We start from the raw sequence: 24,682 nt of genomic DNA, 5'->3' as shown, positions 1-24,682 counted from the left end.
AATAAGTTTAATCGATCAAACGGTTTCATTTGCGTTTTTTTTTTCGAATATCCATAACTGCTATATATTTAAGAAGTTTTCCCGCGTGAAAATATTATATGAGATCTCATATGAGATGTATATCTTATATAGGTCTCATATGACTGAAATGCGTACTGAGATTTATTTGAGATGTATATGAGATCTACGTGAGTTCTCATATAGTTCTCACATGACTGAAATGCGTACTGAGATTTATATGAGATGTATATGAGATCTACGTGAGATGTCATATGAGATCTCATATGCGATCTCATATAGATCTCAGTACGAATATCATATGAGATCTCATATAATATTTTTACGCGTGTTATTATTAATTGAAAATGAATAATTGGATGTTCATCTTATCAAATTTATATCATGAATAATATAATTAGTTAATTTAACACTTACTTTCTTCAAGAAGCGCCATTGCAAATTAAACCGCCGTCTCGCTTAACGATGATTACACGTTAACATGGCGTCCCCATGCGCGACAGCGCTCAGTGTTATACTCTGCCCGTACAGACTTTACCCCCGTTCTATCGCCCTCGAGCAGACGAACTTGTCTCGGCGTCGGGCGGAATGGCGCTTTGGGTGGACTGGCACGTACCCTAAAAAGGGTGATATAATACTAACCTAAAATAGTTGCAAGTAGAGTAGATGGCTTAGAGCTGATAACTCTTTAAAGAAAAGAAAAATAGTTGCATGATTTAAATGTGATTTAATTTCGATATAAATATCTATAGCATTTATGTTAAGGATTTAGAAATTTATTTAATTTCTTGATACTTATTTTTGGTTAATAAAAATGTTTCTTTCAACTTTCTTTTTAAAGCGAGTAAAAAGCAAGTAAGTTAAAAAACATAGCTTTATACTGTATTTATTATAATTTTATACAGACTTTAAAGTGTTACAAAAAATTGTTGTAAGCAATAATAGCACTATAATAACTTCATGACACTATGAGAAGTGAACTGCGCTCAATTGATTTAAAATCAAGATAAAAGATACTATAACGATATAAAGTTAATACAGTAAAATTAAGATATCAACAGTCTTATAGACAATAATTTGTCTACAAAGACTTTTATTTATTTATTATTTTTTTTATTTATTGTGAATTCATGGACTTTAAAGCCCGTGACTTATAACATACAAAGCAAAGCAGGTCGCGAGACGCACAAAACTCCAAAAAATGAAATAAACTACAAAAAATGAAAATGAAATGTTAGATTAGGTGTAGGGTAGAATGATCGCTTTTCAATTAGACTTGAAAGATATTGTTCATTCCTGAAGCTATGACACCACCTATGACAGCTAATGGAATATTATTCTTAATGGAGATAACCTATGTTTTGTAAAGATCATATATAGTTTTTAGAACAATTAGTTTCATGGACCACTCTGGAATTTCGCAAATTATAATTAAGCATTCTGGGTGCAAGAATATCCAAAATATCTATAATATTAACCAAATTTTTAATTATTCTATATGCCAGTTATGCAGTATGAAAGTTAAGCAAAGCGTCAATTTTATTAATGTTCATTGTTGAAATGATTCTCATGTAATCAAATCGTGATCAAATCTGTGAAAGGATGTATTGAATACTATTGCAACCAATCTGATGAAACAATGTTGAAGTAGCTTTGTGTATTTAACTAAATAATTGTAGAACGGATGCCAACAGTAAGTAAAAAATGGAAGAGCAATAAGGGTCTTGTACAGTATCAACATAATTTGAGCATTCTAAAGATAGTACTACACTAGGTATAGCTAGTCAAAACAAGTCTACTTTTTATTTTTGTTTATGGAATATCTTTAAAAATTGAAGATTTATAAGTCAAAATACAACAAATAATGATTATCACTTAATAAGCGATTCTATTTTCCATAATTATTAATAGAAAGTTTCAGACAGAAGCTCATTTGACTTATATTTTCATGTTAATTGTACTATTTTTTAATTGGCCCTTTCTATTTGTACGCCACATGCTTTATTTACGACTATTGTTGTACAAATAATGAAATAAGCTCTATTTTTTTTAAATGCTTGTTGTACAAATAAAGGAAAAACAGTATGTATGGTTAGATGAAATTATCATTCACGGCACAATATTAATAAAACATATTAGACTATTTTTAATAATCTAACCTAAAAGTGAAACGTCATGTACAGCAATGATAAACAAGTCTACTAGGAAATTTGGAGTAGCATACCGCCACACGCTCTTCTGCTAACTTCAGACTAAAAAATGCATTAAATTTAACGCGTAAAATAAGTAAAGTTGGTATACGTAAGAAATTTAATTAGCGACTATTGTATAATAATGTTTAAATCAGTATATAGTTGATTATTATAATGTTATGTTAATAAATTTTGTCACAAACATTCAAGTATATTTCAAAGTCAATTAAAAATACAATTTTGTACAATATTGCAACTAATTTAAGTAAAATGTAATAAAAATCAAATTGAGGTAGATTGTAGATGTTTTTTGGTAAACTTTTTTTGAAAGAATGTATTTTCGAAAACTTTTTTTTGTTTTTTGATGAACATGTGCATACAAAAATATAAAGATTCGAGTTGTTAATTCAATGGCACTTTCTCAAAGATAGTTGGTCGCCAAACTTTGGTCAATATAGCTTTTGGTCGACTGGGCGTTTTGTATACTAATATACACATAACATATTTTTATTTTCGTATTCTAAAGGCAACGCAAAGTGTTTATGTAAGAAACTCACATATATAAAAAAAACTACTAATTCATTACCGCTCTCCACCTGAGTTTAAGTTGGATATTTTCGTATTTTAACAACATGTTTATGCGAGAGATGCACGTGTATTAAAAAACCGCTGCCAATCTTCCTCCAACAAAATTTATAGTTTCAATAGATAAAATATATAGTATATCAATGATTTTTAAAATACTTTCAATCTTAATTATTTCACGGAAGGAGCAGCTGTGACAATATCAAACCATATAATTTTCATGGAAAATTTTAAACCTTAACTAGACTTGGCGCAGTGTGCTGCGCGCACTGTAGTAGACTATAATTTCATTAACTTATTAAATGGAATATAAATACTTGATTGATATTTTTAATATTCGTTTTCTATCACGGAAATATATCAAACTTTACAATATATGATTCATTTCGCACTCATATAAATTTCAAAATTGCCGCGATTTCGTCGCCAACTTCCTTTTAATATTTTAAGGTTATGTCTCGAGAATAGAATAGTCTCGAGAGTAGAATGTCTCTAGAATATTATAAATACACAAATTATAATTTGATATGTATTATAGTATTATATTACATTTTTAATATTAGAATCAATTTTAGAAATCATAAACAAATCAAAAAATTCTAACGATACTTTTGACGCATGCGCACTACATGAGCCAATCATATTGACGCATTCTTGGCTTCACTTCATCCGGTCATGACTTTTTTATATAGGGATATTTTAAATACCATAGGGTCCTCATAACCTCATAAAATCATGAATTTTCTCAAAACATTCTGAATTTTAGTTAGCGAGTAATGAGGTATAACAAAAATAACAATTTTTAGTTGTATACAGGGTATACAGGGTGAGAGACAAAAAATTTGAATCTTAATTCCTTTTAAAGTAATCGGTTTCATAAGCTGCAAAAAGAACTTAGCCGAGGCAAGCAAAAGATCTATCTTTTTCTCAAAATTTCAACTTTGTCTCTTTGCTCCCGTAATCGTACGATTTTTAGCTCAAAAACTAGTCGCCAAAATAGCTTAAAATTTAAACAGCAAATAGATATTATCGTTTTTTATTATCTTAAATTTTTTCAAAACGTTTGACGATTTAGTTTTAGAAATATTATTAATTTTGTTTTCAAATCACCTTTTTTATCATAACAATTAAACGGAACAGTCAATCTAGAAAATCTTGCGGGAAAAAGTAGGCAATTTTATGCTCTTTTAGATACACTATTGTTTAATATATTGTATAAATCCTATCATCAAAAAAAAAGCAAAAATATTAATTAAAAAATCAAAAAATGGCTATAATATGGCAATAAAATGGTCAGAATCATAAAAAAAAATTTCCTGAATTCAGAATTAGAAAACATAAATGCATGTAAAATTTTATTACGATCAGTCGCGTGGTTCCAGAATCATAATGGCATACGTACACTCGACGTGAATTTGTCCACTTTACCGTTACAAAAACATGACCGTCGCGTTTTCTTGAAAAGTAGCCTTAAAAAAGATGTCGGTTTACTAACCCAATAAACAACAAGTTTTCTAAAAGCGCACTTAAACATGACTTTCTCTAGGTAAACAGACGTCTTTAAGAAATTCTGATAGGAATCATTTAAGATGGCTTATAGGTTGCGGAGTGTCCAGCCGAAAGGTATTTTTATGCATTCGCAAAGATATCTTTCAGAAATTATAGATGTAATCTTGAAGCCATCGTAAAGATCTCTTTAAGAGCTTTGCGACTCCCTAAATATTGAATTAAATTAAACTCAATTAAAAGTGTTGGAGGAGAAGGCAGAAGGAGAGAAGACAGATAAGGCGGAAGCAGGAAGTAAAGGGAAAAAGGAGAAGGAAAAGGATGATAAACAACTGAAGGAGCTAGAATGGAGGATTGAGGAAGGAGAAAGAGAAAGGAAACGGAACAATGTGGTAATAACAGGGCTCAGAGAGAATAGGTGGGACAAGGTGAAGATCGAAGGTTGGTTTGAAGAAAGAAAGCTAGAAATTACGGTGAAGGTAAAGAGGAGATGGCTGATTAGAGGCAAGGCCACAAACAGAATCGGGGTAGAATGCGTAGACAGAAGGAAAGGAAAAGATAATGGAGGCTAAGAATAAACTAAAGGGCACGGACGTGTTCATAGATCACGATACAACTTGGATAGAGAGGAGAAATAGAGAGAAGCTGAACTGGCTGGCGAAAGAGTAGAAAAGCGAAGGGAAACAAGTTAAAGTAGGAAGAAACAAACTGAAAAGAGGAAGAAGGCAAGAATAAGGGAAAGAAGAAAGGCAGAGAAAAAAGGAAAGAAAAAGAAATTCTGAAAGTATTGAGCTGGAACGTGGCAGGACTTAAAGGGGTGAACGACGAAGGATGGGGATTTCTACGGGAATTCGACGTCATTTGCCTGCAAGAGACATGGACAGGAGGCGGAGAAGAGGAAAGCATAAGGAAAAGGCTACAGGGATACGAGGTAGACGTAAGAGAGGCAAAGAAGGGGGGAAGCAGAGGTAGACTAAAGGGAGGAATGATAATGGCAGTCAGTAAAAGAAGTAAAGAGGATAAAGTAGAGTGGATGGAAGGGAGATCAGGAGAATTTATAGGATGCAAGATCAGAATAAAAGGAGATGAATGGTAGATAGGCTCGATATATATAAGGGATGAGAAAAAGAAGAACTATAAAGAGATAGAGGAAATGCTAGAAAGGGCAGATGGAGGAGGTAGGATACTTTGGTGCGGAGACCTAAATGCAAGGACAGGAACAGAGGGTGGAAGTCTGGGTGAGGAGGGAAATGAGGAAAGAAGAGAATCCAAGGATAAAACAATAAATAAAGAAGGGGAAGAGCTATTAGACAGATTAAAAGAGATAGGGCTATCCATATTAAACGGTAACATAGAAGGAGATGAGGAAGTGGAAATAATGTACGTGGGAGGAATGGGATGTTCAGTAATAGATTACGGGATAGCAAATGAGGAAGGGAGGAGAAAGATAAAAAGGATGAAGATAAATGATAGAATAGAATCGGACCATGGGGTGCTTAAGATAGAGATAGATACAGAGAGAAAAGCGGAGGTGGTAAAAGAGGAAACTAGTAGAGCAATATGGACAGAGAAGGCCATTATAAAATACAGGAACTGGCTAGAGAAAGGAGGAGAAGCGAAATCATCGAGAGAATTGAAAGTGAAAATAAGGAACGTAATACAAACCAAAAGAGGAATGAGAAAGAAGAATGAAAAGAATAGATGGTGGGATGAAGAATGCAGAACAAAGAGGGCAGAAATGAAGAGGGCAAAAAAAGGGATTAGAAGAGATGGGGTCAACAGGTACACACAGGTAAAGAGAGAATTAAAGAACATGTACAGGAACAAAAAGGAAGAGGGACTAACGAAGAAGGTAAATGAAGCGAAAGAGGACAGATCGGGCAAAAAATTCTGGAATATGGTTAAAAGGAGAAGAAGAGGGAAAAGAGAGCAGGTTGATAAGAAGATAGAAGATGCGAAGTGGTTAGAACACTTTAAAGGGCAACTAGGAGAGAGTAAGACAGAGAGAGGGGATCAGGGAAATAGAAGAGCCAGCAAGAAGGGGGATGGAAGAGGAGGAAAGAGAGATAGAAGTAGAGGAAGTGAGGGAAATAATCAGAAAGTTAACGGAGAAAAAGGCACCAGGAGATGATGAAATACAAAACGAAGCATGGAAATATGGTGAAGAGAACCTAGTAGAGGAGCTGACGGAGATACTGGGAAAGATATGGAAAGGAGAGGGACTACCAGAAGAATGGAGAAAAGGGACAGTGAAACAAATCTTTAAAAAAGGAGATAAAGAAGAATGTAAAAACTACAGAGGGATAACCCTAATGGATACAGGATACAAAATATATTGTTGTGACCGAGCCTGAACGTTGCGCGATTCGAACACCAAGAATCGCGCATAGCGACCTTAGCAACGAGATCAACGACATCGCGGATGTTGTTGTTTATGTTCAGTCTGATTCTGTCAGCTGTTGAGAACAGTTGTGTTTACGTTTGAATAAAGAGTCCGAGTTCAAGAGTGATTTTCTATAAATAACGTGTTGTTATTATTATTATCCGAACCCGGCCATAACAATATGCAGAACTGATAAGAGGGAGAATGGAGAAGAAGATAGAAGAAGAGAACAGACTGAGCGACACGCAGATGGGATTTAGAAAAGGGAGAGGGACGATAGATGCAATATACGTGGTGAGTAAGGCAGTGGAGCAAGAGCTGAGGAAGAAAGGTGGGAAGGTTTACGCATGCTTCACAGACATGAAAGCAGCTTTCGACAAAATAAATAGGGAGGAAATGTGGAGAATGTTGAAGAGACTGGGAGTGAGCATGAAGATTAGAGAGAGGGTTGAAGATATTTATGAAAAGACGGAATGAGAAGTGAACATAGGAGAAAAAAAGTAGGTAGCTTCGTCACGCAAAAAGGGGTAAGACAGGGATGCCCACTTAGTCCGCTACTTTTTAATTTGGCAATGGCAGATCTGGAAGTAGAGATGGGGAAAATACAGGAAGGCGGGATCATTCTAGGAAGAAAAAAAATATGGTCGATCTCGTATGCGGATGATGTGGTGCTCTTAGCAACGAACGCAAGTGGACTTAAGCAAATGCTGAAAAGATTTAAGGGATTCATAAGAAGAAAGGGACTAGAACTGAACACTGAGAAAACAAAGATTATGATATTCAGAAACGGGGGAAGAAGGAAGAGAGAGGAGAAATTCGAGTGGAATGGAGAAGAGGTAAAGGTGGTGAAGAAATTTGAATACCTAGGCTACACTATGAAAGAAAACGGGAAGGAAGATGAACAAATTAAGAAAGTGAAAGAAAAGGCAATCGCCGTGCTAGGCACAGTATGGGGAATATGGGAGGCAATCTTTAATGAGAGCTGGAAGCTGAGGATGAAACTCTTCGACGCACTAGTTCAGAGCGTAATGGAGTACGGAGCGGAGATTTGGGGTTGGAAAGGGCAGGAAGAACTGGAGAAAATACAGAGAAGATATATGAAATGGGTTCTGAAACTGGAGAGAACAACTCCAGCACGCATTATACACTGGGAGACGAAACGCTTCAAACTGGAAACAAGAGCAAGAAAAAGGGCAGTTAGATACGAGGGAAAATTAAGGAAGGCTAAAGAAAACTCCTTGCTAAGAGAATGTTGGTGCTTACGGAGAAAAGAGGGAGAAAAAGAGATACGGAGAGGAAGAGGGAAGGATGTAAGAAGGAGCGAATTAGAAAAATGCGGTATATCGGTGGAAGAATACAACAGGAGAGTAGAAGAGGGTGAAGGGGTAGATGAGGAGATTGAAAGGATAAACAAGGACGCACAATGGCAAAAGTGAAGAGAGGAAATAAGAGGGTCGAAATATGCAGAAGAGGTAAGAGAACTACTAATGGAACAAGGAGAAATTCCGGAATATCTAGGAGAGACAGAAGAAAGGGAGAGGGGCACTGGAAAAGATAGCAAGATTTAGACTAGAAAGCGAAACGAGAGGCAACCACTACTGGATGAAAGAAGAAGACAGAAAATGCAGCATGTGCGGGAGAGAAGAAGAGACACTGAGACACGTAATGGAAAAATGTGAGGAGACGAAGATATCAGGGAAAAAATGGGAAGAAATATGCGGAGACAAAAGAAGTCAAATAGGGATCCTTAACAGTATTATATGGAAACGGAAAATCAAAGAAAAAGTAACAGAATAAAGGAGAAAGAAGAATAAAGAAAGGGAAGGAAGACCGCGCGGAAACCACCTAGGGAACTCCGAGGAATAGTCCCTAGAAGTGTAGAGAGAAATAAACTAGGAGCGTCGGCAAGGAAGAAAGAAGTAGAAAAAGTGGAAAAGGACTTCCAGGCGGAAGGAAAGCGTGCCTCGCTCAAAGACAGGTTGAAAATTTGACAAAGTAAATGAGCGAGTATTGGCAATGCTTTGGATATTACAACCTGTGGGATGCCATCGCTTCCCCTGGCCTGGGTATTGAAGTGTGATACTGCAGCCAACACGTACGACTCTGTGATAGCCCTGAAGATGAAATGTTCAGGGAGGTCTAGACTCTCAAGGGAAGAGGGTAGGATAAAGAAGGTGAAAGAAGCGGAGATGAGGGATGAGGAGGAGGAGAGAAGGGCAAGAAGGAAGAAGGAAGACTAGGGAAGAGGAAGCTACAGTGCACTATGTACAAGAAAAAAATAAAAAAGATAAAAAATGAAAAAAGATGTACGGGGAGAATTATATTTTTGTAGAATATTGTAAATACGTTATGTATAACAACAATAAAGCTAATAATAATAATAATAATTTTACTAAACAAAAAATAATTAAAAAACAATATTTCTTTGGCGTTAGCCCCCATTTTCCGTACTACCATCCGGATGGTGCACCTATATAGGCAACCATTTCATCAATTTTGAAGTATTCAAAAGTATACGTATTTAGAAGTACAACCTGTTGAAAATAATGATGTCATAAAAGGTTCCAATTTGTAGCAACAAATGACGTCATTTAACGTTATTTAATGACGTCATTATTTTCAACAGGGTAGCCATCCGCACGGACATTTGCTAAAAACGCGCATGATTCAAACTCTAAACACCTTCAAATACGTTTCTATGAAGTTTTAGAGAAACTGGAAATTTTACTATTACAAAGCTTCCTCTAGGAAAAAACAAAATATCCCTACTAACCCATTACCGCCCTTCGCTTGAGTTTAAGTTCGTTATTTTAGTATTTTAAAGACAATGCAACGCGCTTATATGAGATACTCACATGTATTTAAAAAATAACTATTCTAACCCATTATTGCCCTTCGGTTCAGTTAAAATTGGTTTTAGTACCGAGTTGCTTAACTTAATAACCCATATGTAAAGATGTTGAGTGAGATAACATATATAAAATATTGAGTGAAAAATCCAAATGAAAATAATAGGGCGCTTTGCGAAGCCATTGCCAGCAACATAATGTATATCTATATAGATCATCGATATAGATACACATTAAAAGAGAAAAACAGTTGACGAAGCTTAAAAAGTACATGACATGTTTATTTATCTTCAGCTTTTATTATTACAACCACTAAATTGCTTGAAATATCGCTAAATGCTTCTAAAAAACAAGTTGTATCTAGGTCTGATAACATACGAGTTGCTGCACGCAACACCCCAATACCAATAGAATCCGGTAGACAGCGTCGCGTTTCGCGCCAAGAGGTTCTTACCTACCCTATCGTAGAAGATATTGTGTCTTGTCAACCTGATGTAACCAGAGATCGCTCTGTAACTTCGAGTAAGGCATGGTCCACCTCTTACTTTGTAAAATTGCGCACTTCTCATCTGGCTAGGGAAATGATTGCAGCAAAGAAAAAATTTAACCTGCTGCATTCGCGAGATGTCAATCCATCAGCCCTTGACCAGGAGGACTCCTCTAAAATTGTTTAAATCTTATTTTATGTCGATCGTCTCGTGATTTGAATCTTCGCGCGCATGGTTTGGCTCTCGTGTGCTTGCGCACGAGCGCAGAAGCTGATCCGATCCGCGTCATGAGTGGCATCCACTGTCACTTGGCCCAATGATTGTTCGTATTATTATAAAAAAACTGTTTGAATCACCACAAAACTCACCATCATTAGCTACCTCCTCACTTAATTTGTGCTGTTTGACCCTTATTTATGGGTTTTATTTTCTCTTTCTTGAGAAAGTCGTATAAAATCGCTTAGCCTTGCTATGGCCAGTACTGTCCCATATACATGTTGCTTTAACTACCTTGTTTTATTGCTAAAGAATTTTATAATGTTCGAAATGTTTGTTAATACGCATAGAAATATTGTATTAACGTGGTTTTACTTCTACGCTTTCCTGGAAATTTTTCATTTTGGAACCTTAGTTATTTTCTGAAGTTGCTTGTGTATTTTCTAGACCCTGTTACCTATCACCTACTGAGTCGCTGGCGTATGATTACCCCCCCCCCCCCCTCAATACTGCCGTCGGCGCTGCGCAACGAAAGCGCATAACACGAACGGGGTCGCTGAACACGAATATGGCGACGGCGACGGCCTCCGAGGTACCTGGTGCCCAGGGTAGACGGTATTAACGTTGCCTTCTAGAATTATAATTAGCATTACATCGGAAACTGTTGCTGTTACGATATTCGTATTCAACGACCCCAAAAACTCCCGAGTAACGAGTTTTAACTGATTACAAGTTTTAACTGTGTTAGTAATTTTCATAAAACTCTAGGTTTATACCGTCCACCCTGGGCACTAGGTACCTCGGAGGCCGTCGCCGTCGCCATATTCGTGTTCAGTAACCCCCAAAAACCCCCGAGTAGCAAAACTGGACTCATTTCCATCAATATTTACCACGTTTTACACGTAAATTTCACACGCGTTCCCGAAAAGCAAACTCGTCCTCAGACTTCGCGCATGGAAAAACCAGTGCAGGGCAGGACAAAACACGCTGTGACGCAGCGCCCGAATTCGTGACTCGCACACTGCCACATGGTGGGGGGAAAGATAGCTTGAGCTGCTAGTCGTCATCGTCTGTGGCGCTGCACGCCGCGCTGCCGTCTCTGCTTGCATTATTGCCATACACGGAAAATAGTTCCTAGGCTCCGTGGCGCTGTCGAAAGCGTCTTTTTTTTGTAGGTTGGTAGCGGAGGTAGAATCCGCTACGCGGCTTGAATTTCGTCAGTTCACCGACCTGACTGCTATTTAGTGGTGGCAGGGAGATACGCCCTGTGGCCCTTGAGTGGTTCTTTGGAGTAGTTTTATATTGTTGCTCCTTGCTGATGTGGCCTCTTGCAGTGGGTGTGTTTGTGGTCTGCGCGAGGCCTTTAAACCTCTCACCTCCACCCGCGTAAAATCGAGCTCATCAAGCACGCGAGAAAAGTGAAAGGTCTGCTCTTTGCTGACTAAATTCTAATGCCTGCTTTGATGCAGAATTCGCACAGTGATTGTATGGACAAGTCGCCCATAGATGCCAGAATAGAGCAGGTGTCAAAGGTATTGGTATTGTATTTGACTCTTAAGATTTCTTTTAATTCGTTTCTAAGAATAATATATTGATTACACTCCCATGTTAAGTGTTGCAGGTCGCAGTATTCGTGTCCACAGATGCATGTGGGGCTATCTAGGAGGTTCATTCTATATAGTTTCTCTGGAGTGCAGGGAGAGACTGTGAGGATTCTTAGGTAAATACTGATCTGTTCTTTGTTAAGGTTATTTAAAATTTTTTTAATGTTGTTTAGACGACTGAAAGATAGTTTTTTGAGACATTCTTTTCCTTTTTTGTCAAGCTGTACTGTATGAAAGCTATGCCACTTAGCATCGAGTAGGTGAATTTGAGAGAGAAACAATTGGTACCAGTTGATTTTGAATGTTGATATATCGTGCAGTTCTATGGCATTTTTTCCTCCCTATCTGCCGTGGTGTTGCATGTGGCTAGGTATCTACACTAAGTTAACATTGTTTTTATTTTTTTGGATAAATTGGATGTTCAGTTTGCATTCCAAGATTAGGGCTGATGTTGTGGCATTGCAGGTTGTGTTTTTAATATGATGATGAATTGCAGTTTTCGAGTCGGAAAAGACAGTTGAGTTCTTAAGGTTTCTAATTTTAATGTATCGGTGTGATTAATATTGCGTAGGTCTCAGATTCTGTGCTAGTGGAAGAGTTTTTGATTTTATATTTTAATATATTGTTTTGATTTTCATGATATACGGCCAGTCCCTGACAGTCATGCCTGAGAGGATGGGTTGCATCAACAAAGATTCTATCGCACGCTGGAAAATTCTGCAAAACTAGTTGGTCCAAACTAATTCCAACCTCATTTGCCGAATCCCAGGCGATATTCTTAACGTTGACGGCTGTGTCTTGGCATTCAAGTGGAAATTCGTATGGGTCAGGTAGTTCGGTTTGGAATATATCAGGTTGTGTGTCTTTTATTTCTTTATAGTATTTAATTGTGGTTCTCATGATGAATTTGGATTTGTTTTTAGCATTTTTTTTACTGATTCTAATAATGATTTAATATAATTTATGCGGTTTTTTTTTAATGTTTGCTGATTTCATAATGTATTTTTTTATTAGAATTTCCCTGCGGTGTTCGAGTGTGGTTTCTACAGCGGCATTGAGGGCAAGGATGTTGAATGAGAATCTTGGAATGCCCAGGCATATTTTCAATCCTGTGTTATGGTCCGATTTGAGCTTCTTAAGGTGACAATCAGCTGCGTTTGAAAAGAATGAGAACCCCCATTCCAGAATGGGCCTAGTGAGGGCTTTATATGTGTTTAAAAGTAAGGGAGGTTTGACTCCGAAATTTTTGTTTGAGAAGGCTTTTAGAATGTTTAAGGTACTTATTGCTCTGTTTTTAATATCTTTGATGTGAGGTAACCATCTCAATTTAGAGTCGAAAGTTACACCCAAGAATTTTACTTGATCCGCGGGGAAGATATCTGTTTTATCTATTTATATTTTTATGTGTTTTAGGAATTTTCTTCTATTATTTATGAGAATGAACTGGAACTTGTGTGGGGCAATATTTAGGCCTCTTTGTTTAAGCCAATGCTTAAGCTGGTTAGCACCTTCCTCGATGGCCTCAGTGGGAGTCCTTTTGTGGTGGATTGGTCCTCGATATGCTTCTTATTGAGGTAAAAGAATATGTTCCTAAAGCTTCTTATTTTCTGGGTGAAAGGGGTGGTTATGCTACTAATATTTAGTTCAATAAGGTCTTGTATGAGAGTGTTAGGATCTACATTGTCAAAGGCTCCTTCGATATTCAGCATAAGGACAGCAAAAACTTGTTTTTTTTATAGGGAGAGGTAAGCCTTACTGGCTAGGAGGGTTGTACTATCTTGGGTTGATTTTTGTTTGCGGAAGCCAAATTGTGAGGAAGGTATTATATAGTCATCTTCTACGTACCAATCTAACCATTTTTTGATGATTTTTTCCAGGAGTTTTAGAAGGTTTGAGGCCAAGACAATGGGTCTGTACCCTTTGTTTAATAGCCCGCCCCCGTTCGTATTGGTTATACGGTCTTTTCTGATACAGTTAAACTCTTTAAGGCGCATAATATCCTGGTCTTTAAGCCATGTTTCCTGTAAGGAGGCTACAGAAAAATCATTGTGGAGCATTTTAAGTTCATAGTTCTTGCCCCTCAGGCTACGACAATTCCATTGCAGAATATCAAACTGAGGCTGTTGGGTCATTTTGATTCCTTTAAATGTGGAGGGTTTTGCATGGGCTGGTTACTTAGTATTGGTGCTGTGTGATTCCATAGAGACTTGTGCGTTTCGTTACCAATCTTAGTGAGTTTTCATGCCACAGGTGTACGACTTTTCGAGAATATTTGAAAGGCCTATTTTAGGGGGATTTAGTCAGGTACTTCTTTGGTTTCTTATTGTTAAGTCTATTTACATAAAATACGCGGTCGTTTTTAAAGTTATGTCTGAGGGATGAATACAACTTATTCTTAATAAAACCATGATCACGAGTGAAATAAATATTATAAATAATTATTATAATTAATAGTTATATCTAGAGTTAAGAAAGGAGATATTTAATTTTTTCTTTTTTCTTTTGTGATGGCTTCTATTAACGTAAAAATCGCTTGACACAAATTATTATTCTGTTGAATAGACGCGTTCATAATCGCGCACATGCTCTCAAATTTAGACTCTATAACGTTGGTGTTTATATTGGGATATGCTTGTATAACGTTAGGTAAAGCTATTGTGTTTTGATTCGTGTGATCACTTCATTCTATCTCTTTTCCATTTGGACTATAGGGGAGTCCGGCCTTCTACGTTTCGGTGTGTTTGGTAAACAGTTGCTTGGGCTTGGGTTTGATGATTGGATGTTATTTACTGCTTGAGAATATGGTTTGGTTGATTTAGGATTTACGTAGTGGTTTAGACACACAGAGTTAAATAAATTTTTTGCACGCGATAGTGATATATTTTTGGTGGCCATAGCATATTTTATCTCCTTTTGTTCGATTAGTCTAGGGCTGAGTGATTGCCTTTGCAGTTTGCAGCCGCGTGTCTAAATCGGTATCAGGTTTTGCATTGTAATACATTAAAGATGCACGGGTAAACTTTAACTGAGACTCCAAAGAATTTAACTTTTTCTGGTAAACTTGGTGATTTGAAGAAAATTTTAATAAAATTGGTAGGGATAAACGAGTTCTTTTCTTTTTTAAAAATCCTTTCGATTTTCACGTCTTTATATTTGTCCTCTATCGCTAGTTATAGTTTTCCGACAAAGTATACCGGGTCCAAACCGTGTATTTGGCCTATTTTTAGAACTTTAAAGTTAGGGATGTATAGGATCTAGTGTTCGGGGAGATTTGAGTTTTTTCTACCATTTGATTCGCTTCCTTAAGCGTAGGGAATACAATCTCTATTTTTCGTGGTCCTATTTTCCTCATGTTTTCGAAGTTAGATTGCGCTTTCAATAAAATTTCCCCTAATTTGAATGAGCCAATATATTAGTCTTCTCCTCGTCTCCAGATTCGATGTGAATAACGAATGGTGCTTGGAAAGGGGAGTTTTACCGGTTGGATGTGAAATCATGGATTCGGAAATTTTGGGTGTTAGGTGGATCCATGGTCACGGTACTGCGTTTCGGAATTTATGTTGGGGATAAGATTCTATAGTGAGCCCTTTGAGTTGCTCTATTCAGGACTATATGTTAAGTCAACTTATAGCTTATAGGAATTTAAAGATAAGCAAACGCAAAAAAAAATAAAAAAAAACAAGCATCAAAATTCAGTCCTAACAGAGCACACACCTTTTGAGGATAAACTTAATAATGATTTTAAATTCCTCTGTTACAGGTTGTTTTGGCGTCAGTGAGAAGCTTCGGTGGCACGGCTGTTGGCACCTGTCGTCAAGCGGTCTCGGCCTATTGTCTCATCTGCTGTGGAGCTGTGTATTCAGGAGGTGTTGTCGCTTCGGCAGTCGGAGTTGGAATCCCGTCGACAGTGTCGAGAGTGCTGTATTGTGCAGGTTCCACCCCACTTCCGCGCATCGCGCGCGCGACTGTGCGTAGCTTCCCCTCTTCTGCGCTACATTCTGACCGATCCTGCGGCGTAGGTGTTTTTCCGTGCGTTGTTTGCGAAGTCGCGAGCTCGATCGGAAGGAACGAGTCCTGGCGCTATCCATAAGTGACCGTGGGCCGCCAAGGTCCAAGGATCCACCAAGGTTTTTTAAATATATTTTAACCCACTGAAACCAAATCCTCAAAATGTTTTGCACTAAAGTGGTGCATTAATTATTTACAAACAATTTTCCGGAAAAATTATCAAAAACTTTTCACTTTACCGGTCCGAACATTTTTTTTTCTTTTCCTTGTACAAATTTAAGAAGAAAATGTTCTGATATATTTTTTCGTAAAATGCATTGCTTTTCGTTGAAAAATCATTCAAGTTTCCAAAATTTAAGTTGAAAACGTTAAAATTGCAATACTTTTATAATTTTTCGCAGGGTCGGTCAGGCTGTAGCGCAGAAGAGGGGAAGCTACGCACAGTCACGCGCGCGATGCGCGGAAGTGGGGAGGGGCCTGCACAATACAGCGCTCTCGATGCTGTCGACAGCGCCACGGAGCCTGCGAACTATTTTCCGTGTAACTGACGACTTTTCTCCGTGTACGGGCACGAGCTCCGCGACTACATCGTGTGTTCTCTCTCCGTAATCCGAGTCGTTCAACCACCATCTACCTCTGCAGATGAGCTCGTCGCAAACGTTCTAGAGCTGCACCCGGTTCCGAACGATGACTTGATCGAAGGAGTAGCTCCTTTGGAACCATGATACCGTGAGCCCGCAAGGCCATCCTGACCTAACTAACTAAACCCCTATGAGAAATACAACCGGCCCTTTTCAGGGCCACCAATTCGCCCAATGCACGGCATTACACCCACGTTAACCTCCCCTAGTTCTTTGGCGAGGTGTAACAGCCTAAGGCAATGAATTTTTTCAATTTAGTATGTTTTCACATGTAAAATACTATATTACTAGTAGGGTCACCTCACTCCTAAAGTCGCTCGGTTGATGTTAGGTATAAATGTTCATTGCTCCAAAGAAAGTTTAAAGAAAATGATATTGTAATGATATACACAAAAAATTGAAAGGTTGCGCGAGTTGGATTATTTTTCTAAAAATAAAGTGAGATTAATCAAAGTAAGTTGAGTTTATAACAATATTTTTGCAAACATAATATAACACAAACTCAAAATTGTTATGTTCAATGATGGGCTCAGTTTAATATTTATGAAACAGGCATGGTAAGACACGTACAAAGTAAGTACACAAGAATGGTTTGTATCTGAAGTATCAAAAAATTTGGTTTGTATCAAAAATTGTAAGGCCCAAAATTATATCATAGATTTTAAGTGATTGGGAAAAGATGTGAAAGGCTTCACGGCACACGAGGACATTAAGCACTTTAATATAATAGTAGATTCTGCAACTAGAGGAGGAAGGAAGGTATTGGAATTCTTTTTTAAGACCTTATATTTTTACAATTTTTACCAGCTTCAAACAGCTAATAAAAAGTTCTATTTTGTTAACAAATGATATCAAATTATATATTGTAACGGGATTTTTGGGAACTAAATTGCACAAAAGTAAAGCGACGAGGGTGAATTGACCCACATCTTCGAGATCTCAAGGCGCGTGCTCTATCACTGAGCCTACTACGTACTCATCTACAATTGACGGTTAGGTATTTTTGCGGAACGTTTTTGAAATAACGCACCCTGATTGATTAGTTTTTGTAAGTCGAGAGCTCTGGTCGGAGCTATTCAAAAAACTACGGATAGTTTACAGTTTCTACATAAATAACAATAATTAACGAAAACAATTGTTTTTCAATTTATATTGTTTAAAAATAATTTTGAAAAATGTCACTTTCTTCAATCAGCTCAAAAATCTGATCAGTTCTTTGTTATGATATACTTGATGAACCTGTTAAGTTTCAGCGAAAAATACGAGCGTGTTTGAGAGTGCTCGTGGTAACTATTTTTTGCCAGATATCAAATTTTTTTATAGCACTGCGTGACCCAAGTCCCCTTTTATGTCACTCCTATCCGTGATCTAAGTAGTGCTTTATTGCACTGTGCTTTATCGTCCGAGCGTAGCGAGGACGCTAACCTCACGGTGCAGTACAGGATTGCTTATGTCACGGATAGTTGTTACATGGCGGACTACGCGCCTTGTAATAAAGTGCCACTTAGGTCACACGTATCGTAATGTACTATATTTTGATGCGATGTGATGTATTAAACATAATTTTATTTACGACGGACAAAGCTTCAGAGAAAAAGAACTAAATTTGACGTTAAGGCACAACAACATCACTATAGAGGATAAATGGGAAATTGCCAAATGTTCGTCATGTTTACGGTCATAGTTTTTTAGATGTTCTTTACATCGATATCTGACGATGATACGAATCCTCTCTTGAAAAAGTGATGGGCTTCGTTGTGAAGTGTTTAATCGATGTCCAGTCGCCTAGTACAAGAATTGAGGAACGCGAATTAGAAACGTGAATTTTATTACATAACCTACAAACGCGTTAAACTTTTAATGCTCAGTAAGCGACAAAATTTAAAATCATTCTGGAAAGATATAATTGATAACATAATAAGGAGTGCGCAAAGCGCACCTAGATTTCCTAGCTAACTTAAAAAAAGTGCGATATAATATAGATGTTGATTTCGTGTTAATTGAACTGCTTCGATTGGTTGTTAGAGTCATACAGTAGATATATCACATTGTGATTTTTTTAACTCGGTTTTCTAATATTCTTAACGAGGGGTCTATTGCCATATTATGGCGTGTTTATCAAAGTTACTATGTCAGTTTTGTCTATTTATTAGTTAATACTATAAATTTAATTTGTAATGTTAGGATTTTCTCCCGGATGTTGGATATTAAGTCGGATCCAGGATTCGGTTAGGGGAATGGATAAATAATGAGTCTATTTGTATATTTTAATAACAATAGTGATATATATTTGGTATCAAAACAATAGTGTGGGGGTTTAGATGCTAAATTCCACCTGAAACAGAAATCAAATACGTGATTTGTTAGGAAGATTTCGCCTTTACAATCGGAATTTTTTAAACTAGCGCGGTTAACAATATTTTATCGTGACTACGCAATTACGGTGCAATTATGACTATACGGTTGCGGCATCGGTCTATCGGGTCAGTGTCGGAATCACGGAGCGGTGACGGATTGTGATGTTAGGATTTCATTCAGGTACGGCAGAGTCGTGTGCGCACGGCTACCCCGATCCGAATGTGTCGCGTAACAACGGTTTCGACCGCCCTGTGTGCGCACAGTTGCGGTCCGAATGGTTTTGCGGTGTTTTGAGGTTATCCTCGTACTCGTAGAGTCGTGAGCGCACGGCTTTACGGATCCTCGTCGCTGGTCTCGTTCTTCCCTTTGCCTTGTGTGCGCACAGCGACAAAAGGAGTCGCGAGACGTTGACGTAAAGGTGGTTCCGAAGGTTAGAGGATAACCTCAAATTCTCCAGGACGTGAGCGCACGACTTGGTGAACCGTCAGTGAGTGTATTGTTACTCTCTCAGCCCTGTGGGCTCACAGTGGCAGAGGGAGCAGCAATGCATCGGGATGTGGGCTAAAGGGTTTCGGCGACTCTGGGTATCATCCTCGTTCGGATGGTCCGGATTGTCTCGTGTGCTTACGACGATATTCCGGAGTTTCGGGTTTCGGTGTTGTTAACTAGTCGTCACGTAAGCTCACGAGACGATTTCGTTGGCGAGGGTCTATCTCTAGCTCTCCCTGCAGTATCGTGTGCTCACGGTACTGCCTAGAGTGAAGCTCGAGTAGAACTGCCCGTTGCGCCGCGCGGTCGGACTTATAAAGCCGCCGCGGTCCGCGGTCAGGCGGACTCGCCTTTCAGATGGTGCGCGCGCGCAGTTCAGAGTCTATTACGGCCGCCAAATTGTAAACTAATATAAAAATTTAAGTTAATAACATTGAAGTCTTTAATTTAAGTTGAATATAATAATAAGATAATTTTAAATTTATAAGTTAAAAAATATTAAATGAAAAAGTATTATTAAAGTATATTAATGATATAAGCTATGTTTCGTGGGGTGCGTGGTAGCATGGCAGCCGGCAGGGTGAATTGCGTACGTTATTATACTAAAAATAATATTTATTATTTCAATTTAATAATTTAGTGTTACCTATTAATCATATATAAGTGTGTATATATTTTATTTTTAATATATTTCCTTTTATTAAAATACTAATAATTGTTTTTCATTATTAAATATATTTAGTCTTAATAAAAATGGTATATTTTATACCTAAGACGAAAATCACTGGTAAAATGTTTACTTGTCCAGTTTTTTAGGTTGTTAAATAATCATTAATTCTCTTTGTGTATTTTGGTGTATTTTGGCCTCTAATTTAGGTTACACATGTTTCACTGATACATAACTATTCTACACCTATTATTATAGCGAATAACGGAACAGGATCTATGATACAATGCACTATAAGTATACAACAAATATAAAAAAAAATTTCACTTCCTGAAGGCGATGTCTAGGTGTAAAAATCAACTCCCGTATGGCGAGATATGGCTTACGGTACAACGCACTAAGTATACAACAAATATACTAAACAAAATTCTGACTTCATGTAGGCGATGTCCAGGTGTCAGGATGATCCTGAGGTTAACCCATTATAATTATGGTAAGTGATATATGGTGCTAATTTTAAAATTACACCAAGTTTAACCATCAAGAAACCGCGTTTATAATCATAAGTATATTATCAGCGTTAAAATTCAAGGAAGACTAAAATTCCAAGAAGTCCAGAAAAATTCCTTGAAAAATTCAGAAAGTGCAATATTTTATCTTTACATTAAGGGGTCCAGCCTGGGTTAAATTCTACAAAAAAACAACAAAATATTCGTTCGATAAAAATTTTTCTTTTTACGTAAATTAAAAAACAAAAAATATCTACTGTAAATATTTACACTATACACTATTTCTACTGAGGAATATGATATATATACCATACAAAATCACTGACCAAAATTCATGACATTTTACTATATAAATAAGTGTTTTTAGTCACTTGCCAGAAAGACTTTTTTAAAAAATATTAGTTAAATATTATTATCTATACATTGTATACGCAGCTAATAAATTTAATTAATACTAGCTAAAAACTCGCTCGCTCGTTCTACTTAAACATTGATTCAAGTTTAAGTATATATAATCCACAAATTTATGATAATAGAAATATGAAACAAAAACAATAATAAAATAATACATCAATATTTCAATATAATTTTATTTTAAAATTGAAAGTAATTGCATTATAACATTAAAACATAATACTTATTATTTTAATTTATGCGATGTGATGTATTAAATATAATACCAAAGGGATTTAATTTTATTTACCAACCTTGACGAGAAAAATCACGTGATTTATCAAACATTCAATTACGTGATAGATTGCTTGAATTCTTACGTAATGAATTACGTAACTACATAGTGTGATTTTTCACGTGAAAAATCATGTCAGAAATCATTCATAAAACTATTCACAAATCTTTCTAAGTTATCCTCTTCCTCTATTATATTAAAATGTGTCTGGTAGTCTCCGGCTATAAGTTCACTTCTTCCCAAAACTACCCCTCCTTAGGGGTTGGGGTGAACTAGAAGTTGACCGGAAGTAATGGGAATAAATACAAAATGACCCGGAAGTGACCGAAAATAACCGGCAATGAACCGGAAATATACCGAAAATGAACAGGAAATAACCAGAATAATCCATATTTGCTGAAGTACTTTTAAGGGGTGAATTGGAAATAAATCAACAAATAGTTAATACAAATTTTACAAAGTTAGAAAAGTATTATTCATAAATCGTAAATAATTTTGAAGCCTTTCTTATACATAAATAAATAAATACATATATATATATATATATATATATATATATATATATATATTTATGTTATGTTACGTTTATGTGTATATATATATATATATATATATATATATATATATATATATATATATACATAAACGTACCAGTCATTATGCATTCGGTCAGCATAACGTTTGTTGCAGTTATAAAAATTAATTTTATATTTAAATAATATAAATAATTATGCTGACTTTTAAGTTTATTCAACTTTTGAAACTTTTAATTTCGATATTTTTGTCGTTTCGTAGTTAGCTTTTTTGCAGAAAATACCGTGCTCGTTTCGATATCGTCATGAAATTGGCGGATAAATTCAGGCTAAGAAAAATAATAGATCCAGTTACTGGCCTGTTAGTTTTGTTTAAAATGTAACACATGTCAAAAGGCGATTAAAAGTAGATATTACAAAGATCTTTCAAAAATCAGTTTTAGTAAAAATAAATATCACATAGTGCCTTATATGCAGTGTATTCGTGCAAGATGTTTAATTTGTAGTGTAGATGCTTATTTTGTTATGTAGAAACAGGCTAGCATAACAATTTTTGCTTGTCTGTCTTTGCTAGCTGATCCACACCGAATCCCATGGTTCCGAGGCCAAAATTTACAGATGGGTGTTTACATGAGAATTTAAACTGCAGCTTTTGAGATAAAGACAAGTGGATATATTGCTTTAACAGCTTGAAACAAATCACTATGCAAAATTTCAGCCCTCTAAATATGATAGATTTTAATTAAGAACAAAATCAAATTATCAATCATTGTACGATTAATTTTTTCAATTTTTCTTTTTGCTCTTAATTAAAAACTATCATACTTAGAGGGCTAAAAATTTGCATTGTGATTTTTTTCAAGCTGTTAAAACAATATATCCACTTGTCTTTATCTCAAAAACTGTAGATTAAATTCTCATGTAAACACTCATGTGTAAATTTTGCCCCTGGAGCCATGGGGTTCTACATAATAAAATAAGTATCTACACCACATACTACATACTACACTGCACCACATACTACACTGCACATAAGGCACTGTAATGATGGATACTGCCTGCGAATGACTGCCTGAAAATGATTTTAAAATTAATTGCTTCAAAGTCAATTTGATTATTAACTTTATGAATTTTAGGTTATAAACCGATTAGTGGAGTCAAGTACTCAACATAATGTGGGCATATTATGTCAAACTATAATACCATAATATGCTAAGAAAATATGGGTACTAGTTATCGACAGGCTATATCTTGTGGTGTATTTTCTACAAGGGATAGTAACAGGTAATAAGTTTGTCCAAAGTTTCAAAAAACATATGCTTTTTAACTGTAGTATCAATGATTATTAGAAAGTGGATGAGCATGTTTGTGTAGACATTAACATTACTAGATTAGAATTATAAACACAACTTAGTGGACAAATGTTTTAGCTATTGATACCTGTATTTTGCGTACTATGTTGTGTATGTAAATCTAATCTAGTAAAAAAAATACTATTAAAGTCAACCTGACAGTTCGCACTCACCAATTTATAATCATAGATATAACAATCAAGAAGCCAGTGACTGCATACATTTTTTTTAATTTGCTTATTTGGATCAACTTACCACGTAACTGCAGCGCCAATGATTAGACTGACTAAACTATTTGCCTCAACCACCCTTTAAATTTAATTAAATATTAATTTGAAACATTTATATTTCCAGATAAAAATAATTTTGATTCGGAAATCTTATTAAAAATCTATTAAACTATATTCAGAGCCATTCATAAAACAAGTATTGGGATCGATAAACTATTTAGTAATAAATAATGATTTTCAAATCGATTAAAATATATTTATTTATTTATTCATCCAGAGTATTAAATACATGTTATAGTTAACTCCAAGATATACTTGGTATATCTTGGGTTAACTGACATCCTATAGAGGTAGACACAGCTACCTGTACATAGGTCTGGTATATATACTTAATAAAATGATCTTACAAAACTAACTTACAAACTAAAAGACTAACAAAATGAAAATCTTACTAAGATTGCAATCTTTTTTTTTTTTTTTTTTGTTAGTTTACAATATATGAGTACTGATCCATTTCTTTACCTTTTTCTTATTATAATTTTTCGAGATATCTAGATGTTTTAGATTTGGATTAGATTTAGGTAGACAATTAAATACTTGTATCGCTCTAATGTGATTATTCTTATCACTAACAGCTTTAGAGCATTTTGGCGGTTTAATAAGTTTGTTTCTAGTTATACTATTTGATGACATGTGCTGATTCTTAAGTTCATTATAGTGATAGATAACACATTCATAAGCAAAAATTTGTTTTTTTTTTTAATTATTTTGATCAAATTTATTTTTGTTTATAATTTTTAATATTCTATTCTGAGATCTTTGTAGTAACTCTAGGTTGTTTTTGTACGCACCACCCCATGCAATGTTTCCATAGGTTATGATGCTGTGGAAATGCATAGTATATAATTTTAGGAATATCGTTTTGCATGTACTTTGACAATTTATATTATATATATATATATATATATATATATATATATATATATATATATATTAAATATTTAGTTTTCTTTATTATATATTCAATATGCTTATCCCATTTTAAATTGATATCAAAATTAATACCCAGTTACTTATACTGTTCAACTCTGTTCAGTTCATTACCCTGTATATATATTTTTATATCATTCTTTTTGGAACACTATCACAGTAATTACCGAATGTCATATATACAGTTTTACTTATATTAAGAAATAATTTATTAAGCAACAACCAAGTAGATATATCCTCTAGGTACATATTGATTTTATTTTCCACTTTGGTCCAAGTATCATCAGTTGTATAAATAGCTGTATCATCAGTATATGAGATTGTACTTTCAGTCCTATCTACAAGCAGGTCATTGACATATATTATAAATAAAAGT

General features: G+C 35.7%; 2 protein-coding genes across 4 annotated transcripts in view; both read left to right on the top strand.

Annotated features, from left to right (window-relative positions):
- Window positions 1-479: 479 nt before the first annotated feature.
- LOC103315780 (39S ribosomal protein L33, mitochondrial) overlaps window positions 480-24,682 on the top strand; it is a 148,029-nt gene continuing 123,826 nt past the window's right edge. For 2 of the 3 annotated variants that reach the window (XM_032601892.1, XM_031928078.2), the window contains exons 1-2: window positions 643-873; window positions 22,871-23,018. In XM_032601892.1, coding sequence (XP_032457783.1) covers window positions 22,957-23,018 — 62 coding nt within the window. In that variant the 5' untranslated portion in view covers window positions 643-873; window positions 22,871-22,956. Of the gene's footprint in view, window positions 874-22,870; window positions 23,019-24,682 lie in introns of all 3 variants that reach the window. The other variant, XM_031928077.2, reaches the window with a different exon arrangement.
- LOC116415702 lies at window positions 12,702-16,273 on the top strand. Its single transcript, XM_016987462.2, has 2 exons — window positions 12,702-13,415; window positions 15,602-16,273. Exons 1-2 carry the CDS (start codon window positions 13,401-13,403, stop codon window positions 15,929-15,931), a joined length of 345 nt encoding a protein of 114 aa, XP_016842951.1. The 5' UTR covers window positions 12,702-13,400; the 3' UTR covers window positions 15,932-16,273.

The sequence above is a fragment of the Nasonia vitripennis genome (assembly GCF_009193385.2).
Source record: "Nasonia vitripennis strain AsymCx chromosome 4 unlocalized genomic scaffold, Nvit_psr_1.1 chr4_random0003, whole genome shotgun sequence".
NCBI lineage: Eukaryota > Metazoa > Arthropoda > Insecta > Hymenoptera > Pteromalidae > Nasonia > Nasonia vitripennis.
This window is presented reverse-complemented; position numbering and strand designations above follow the sequence as displayed.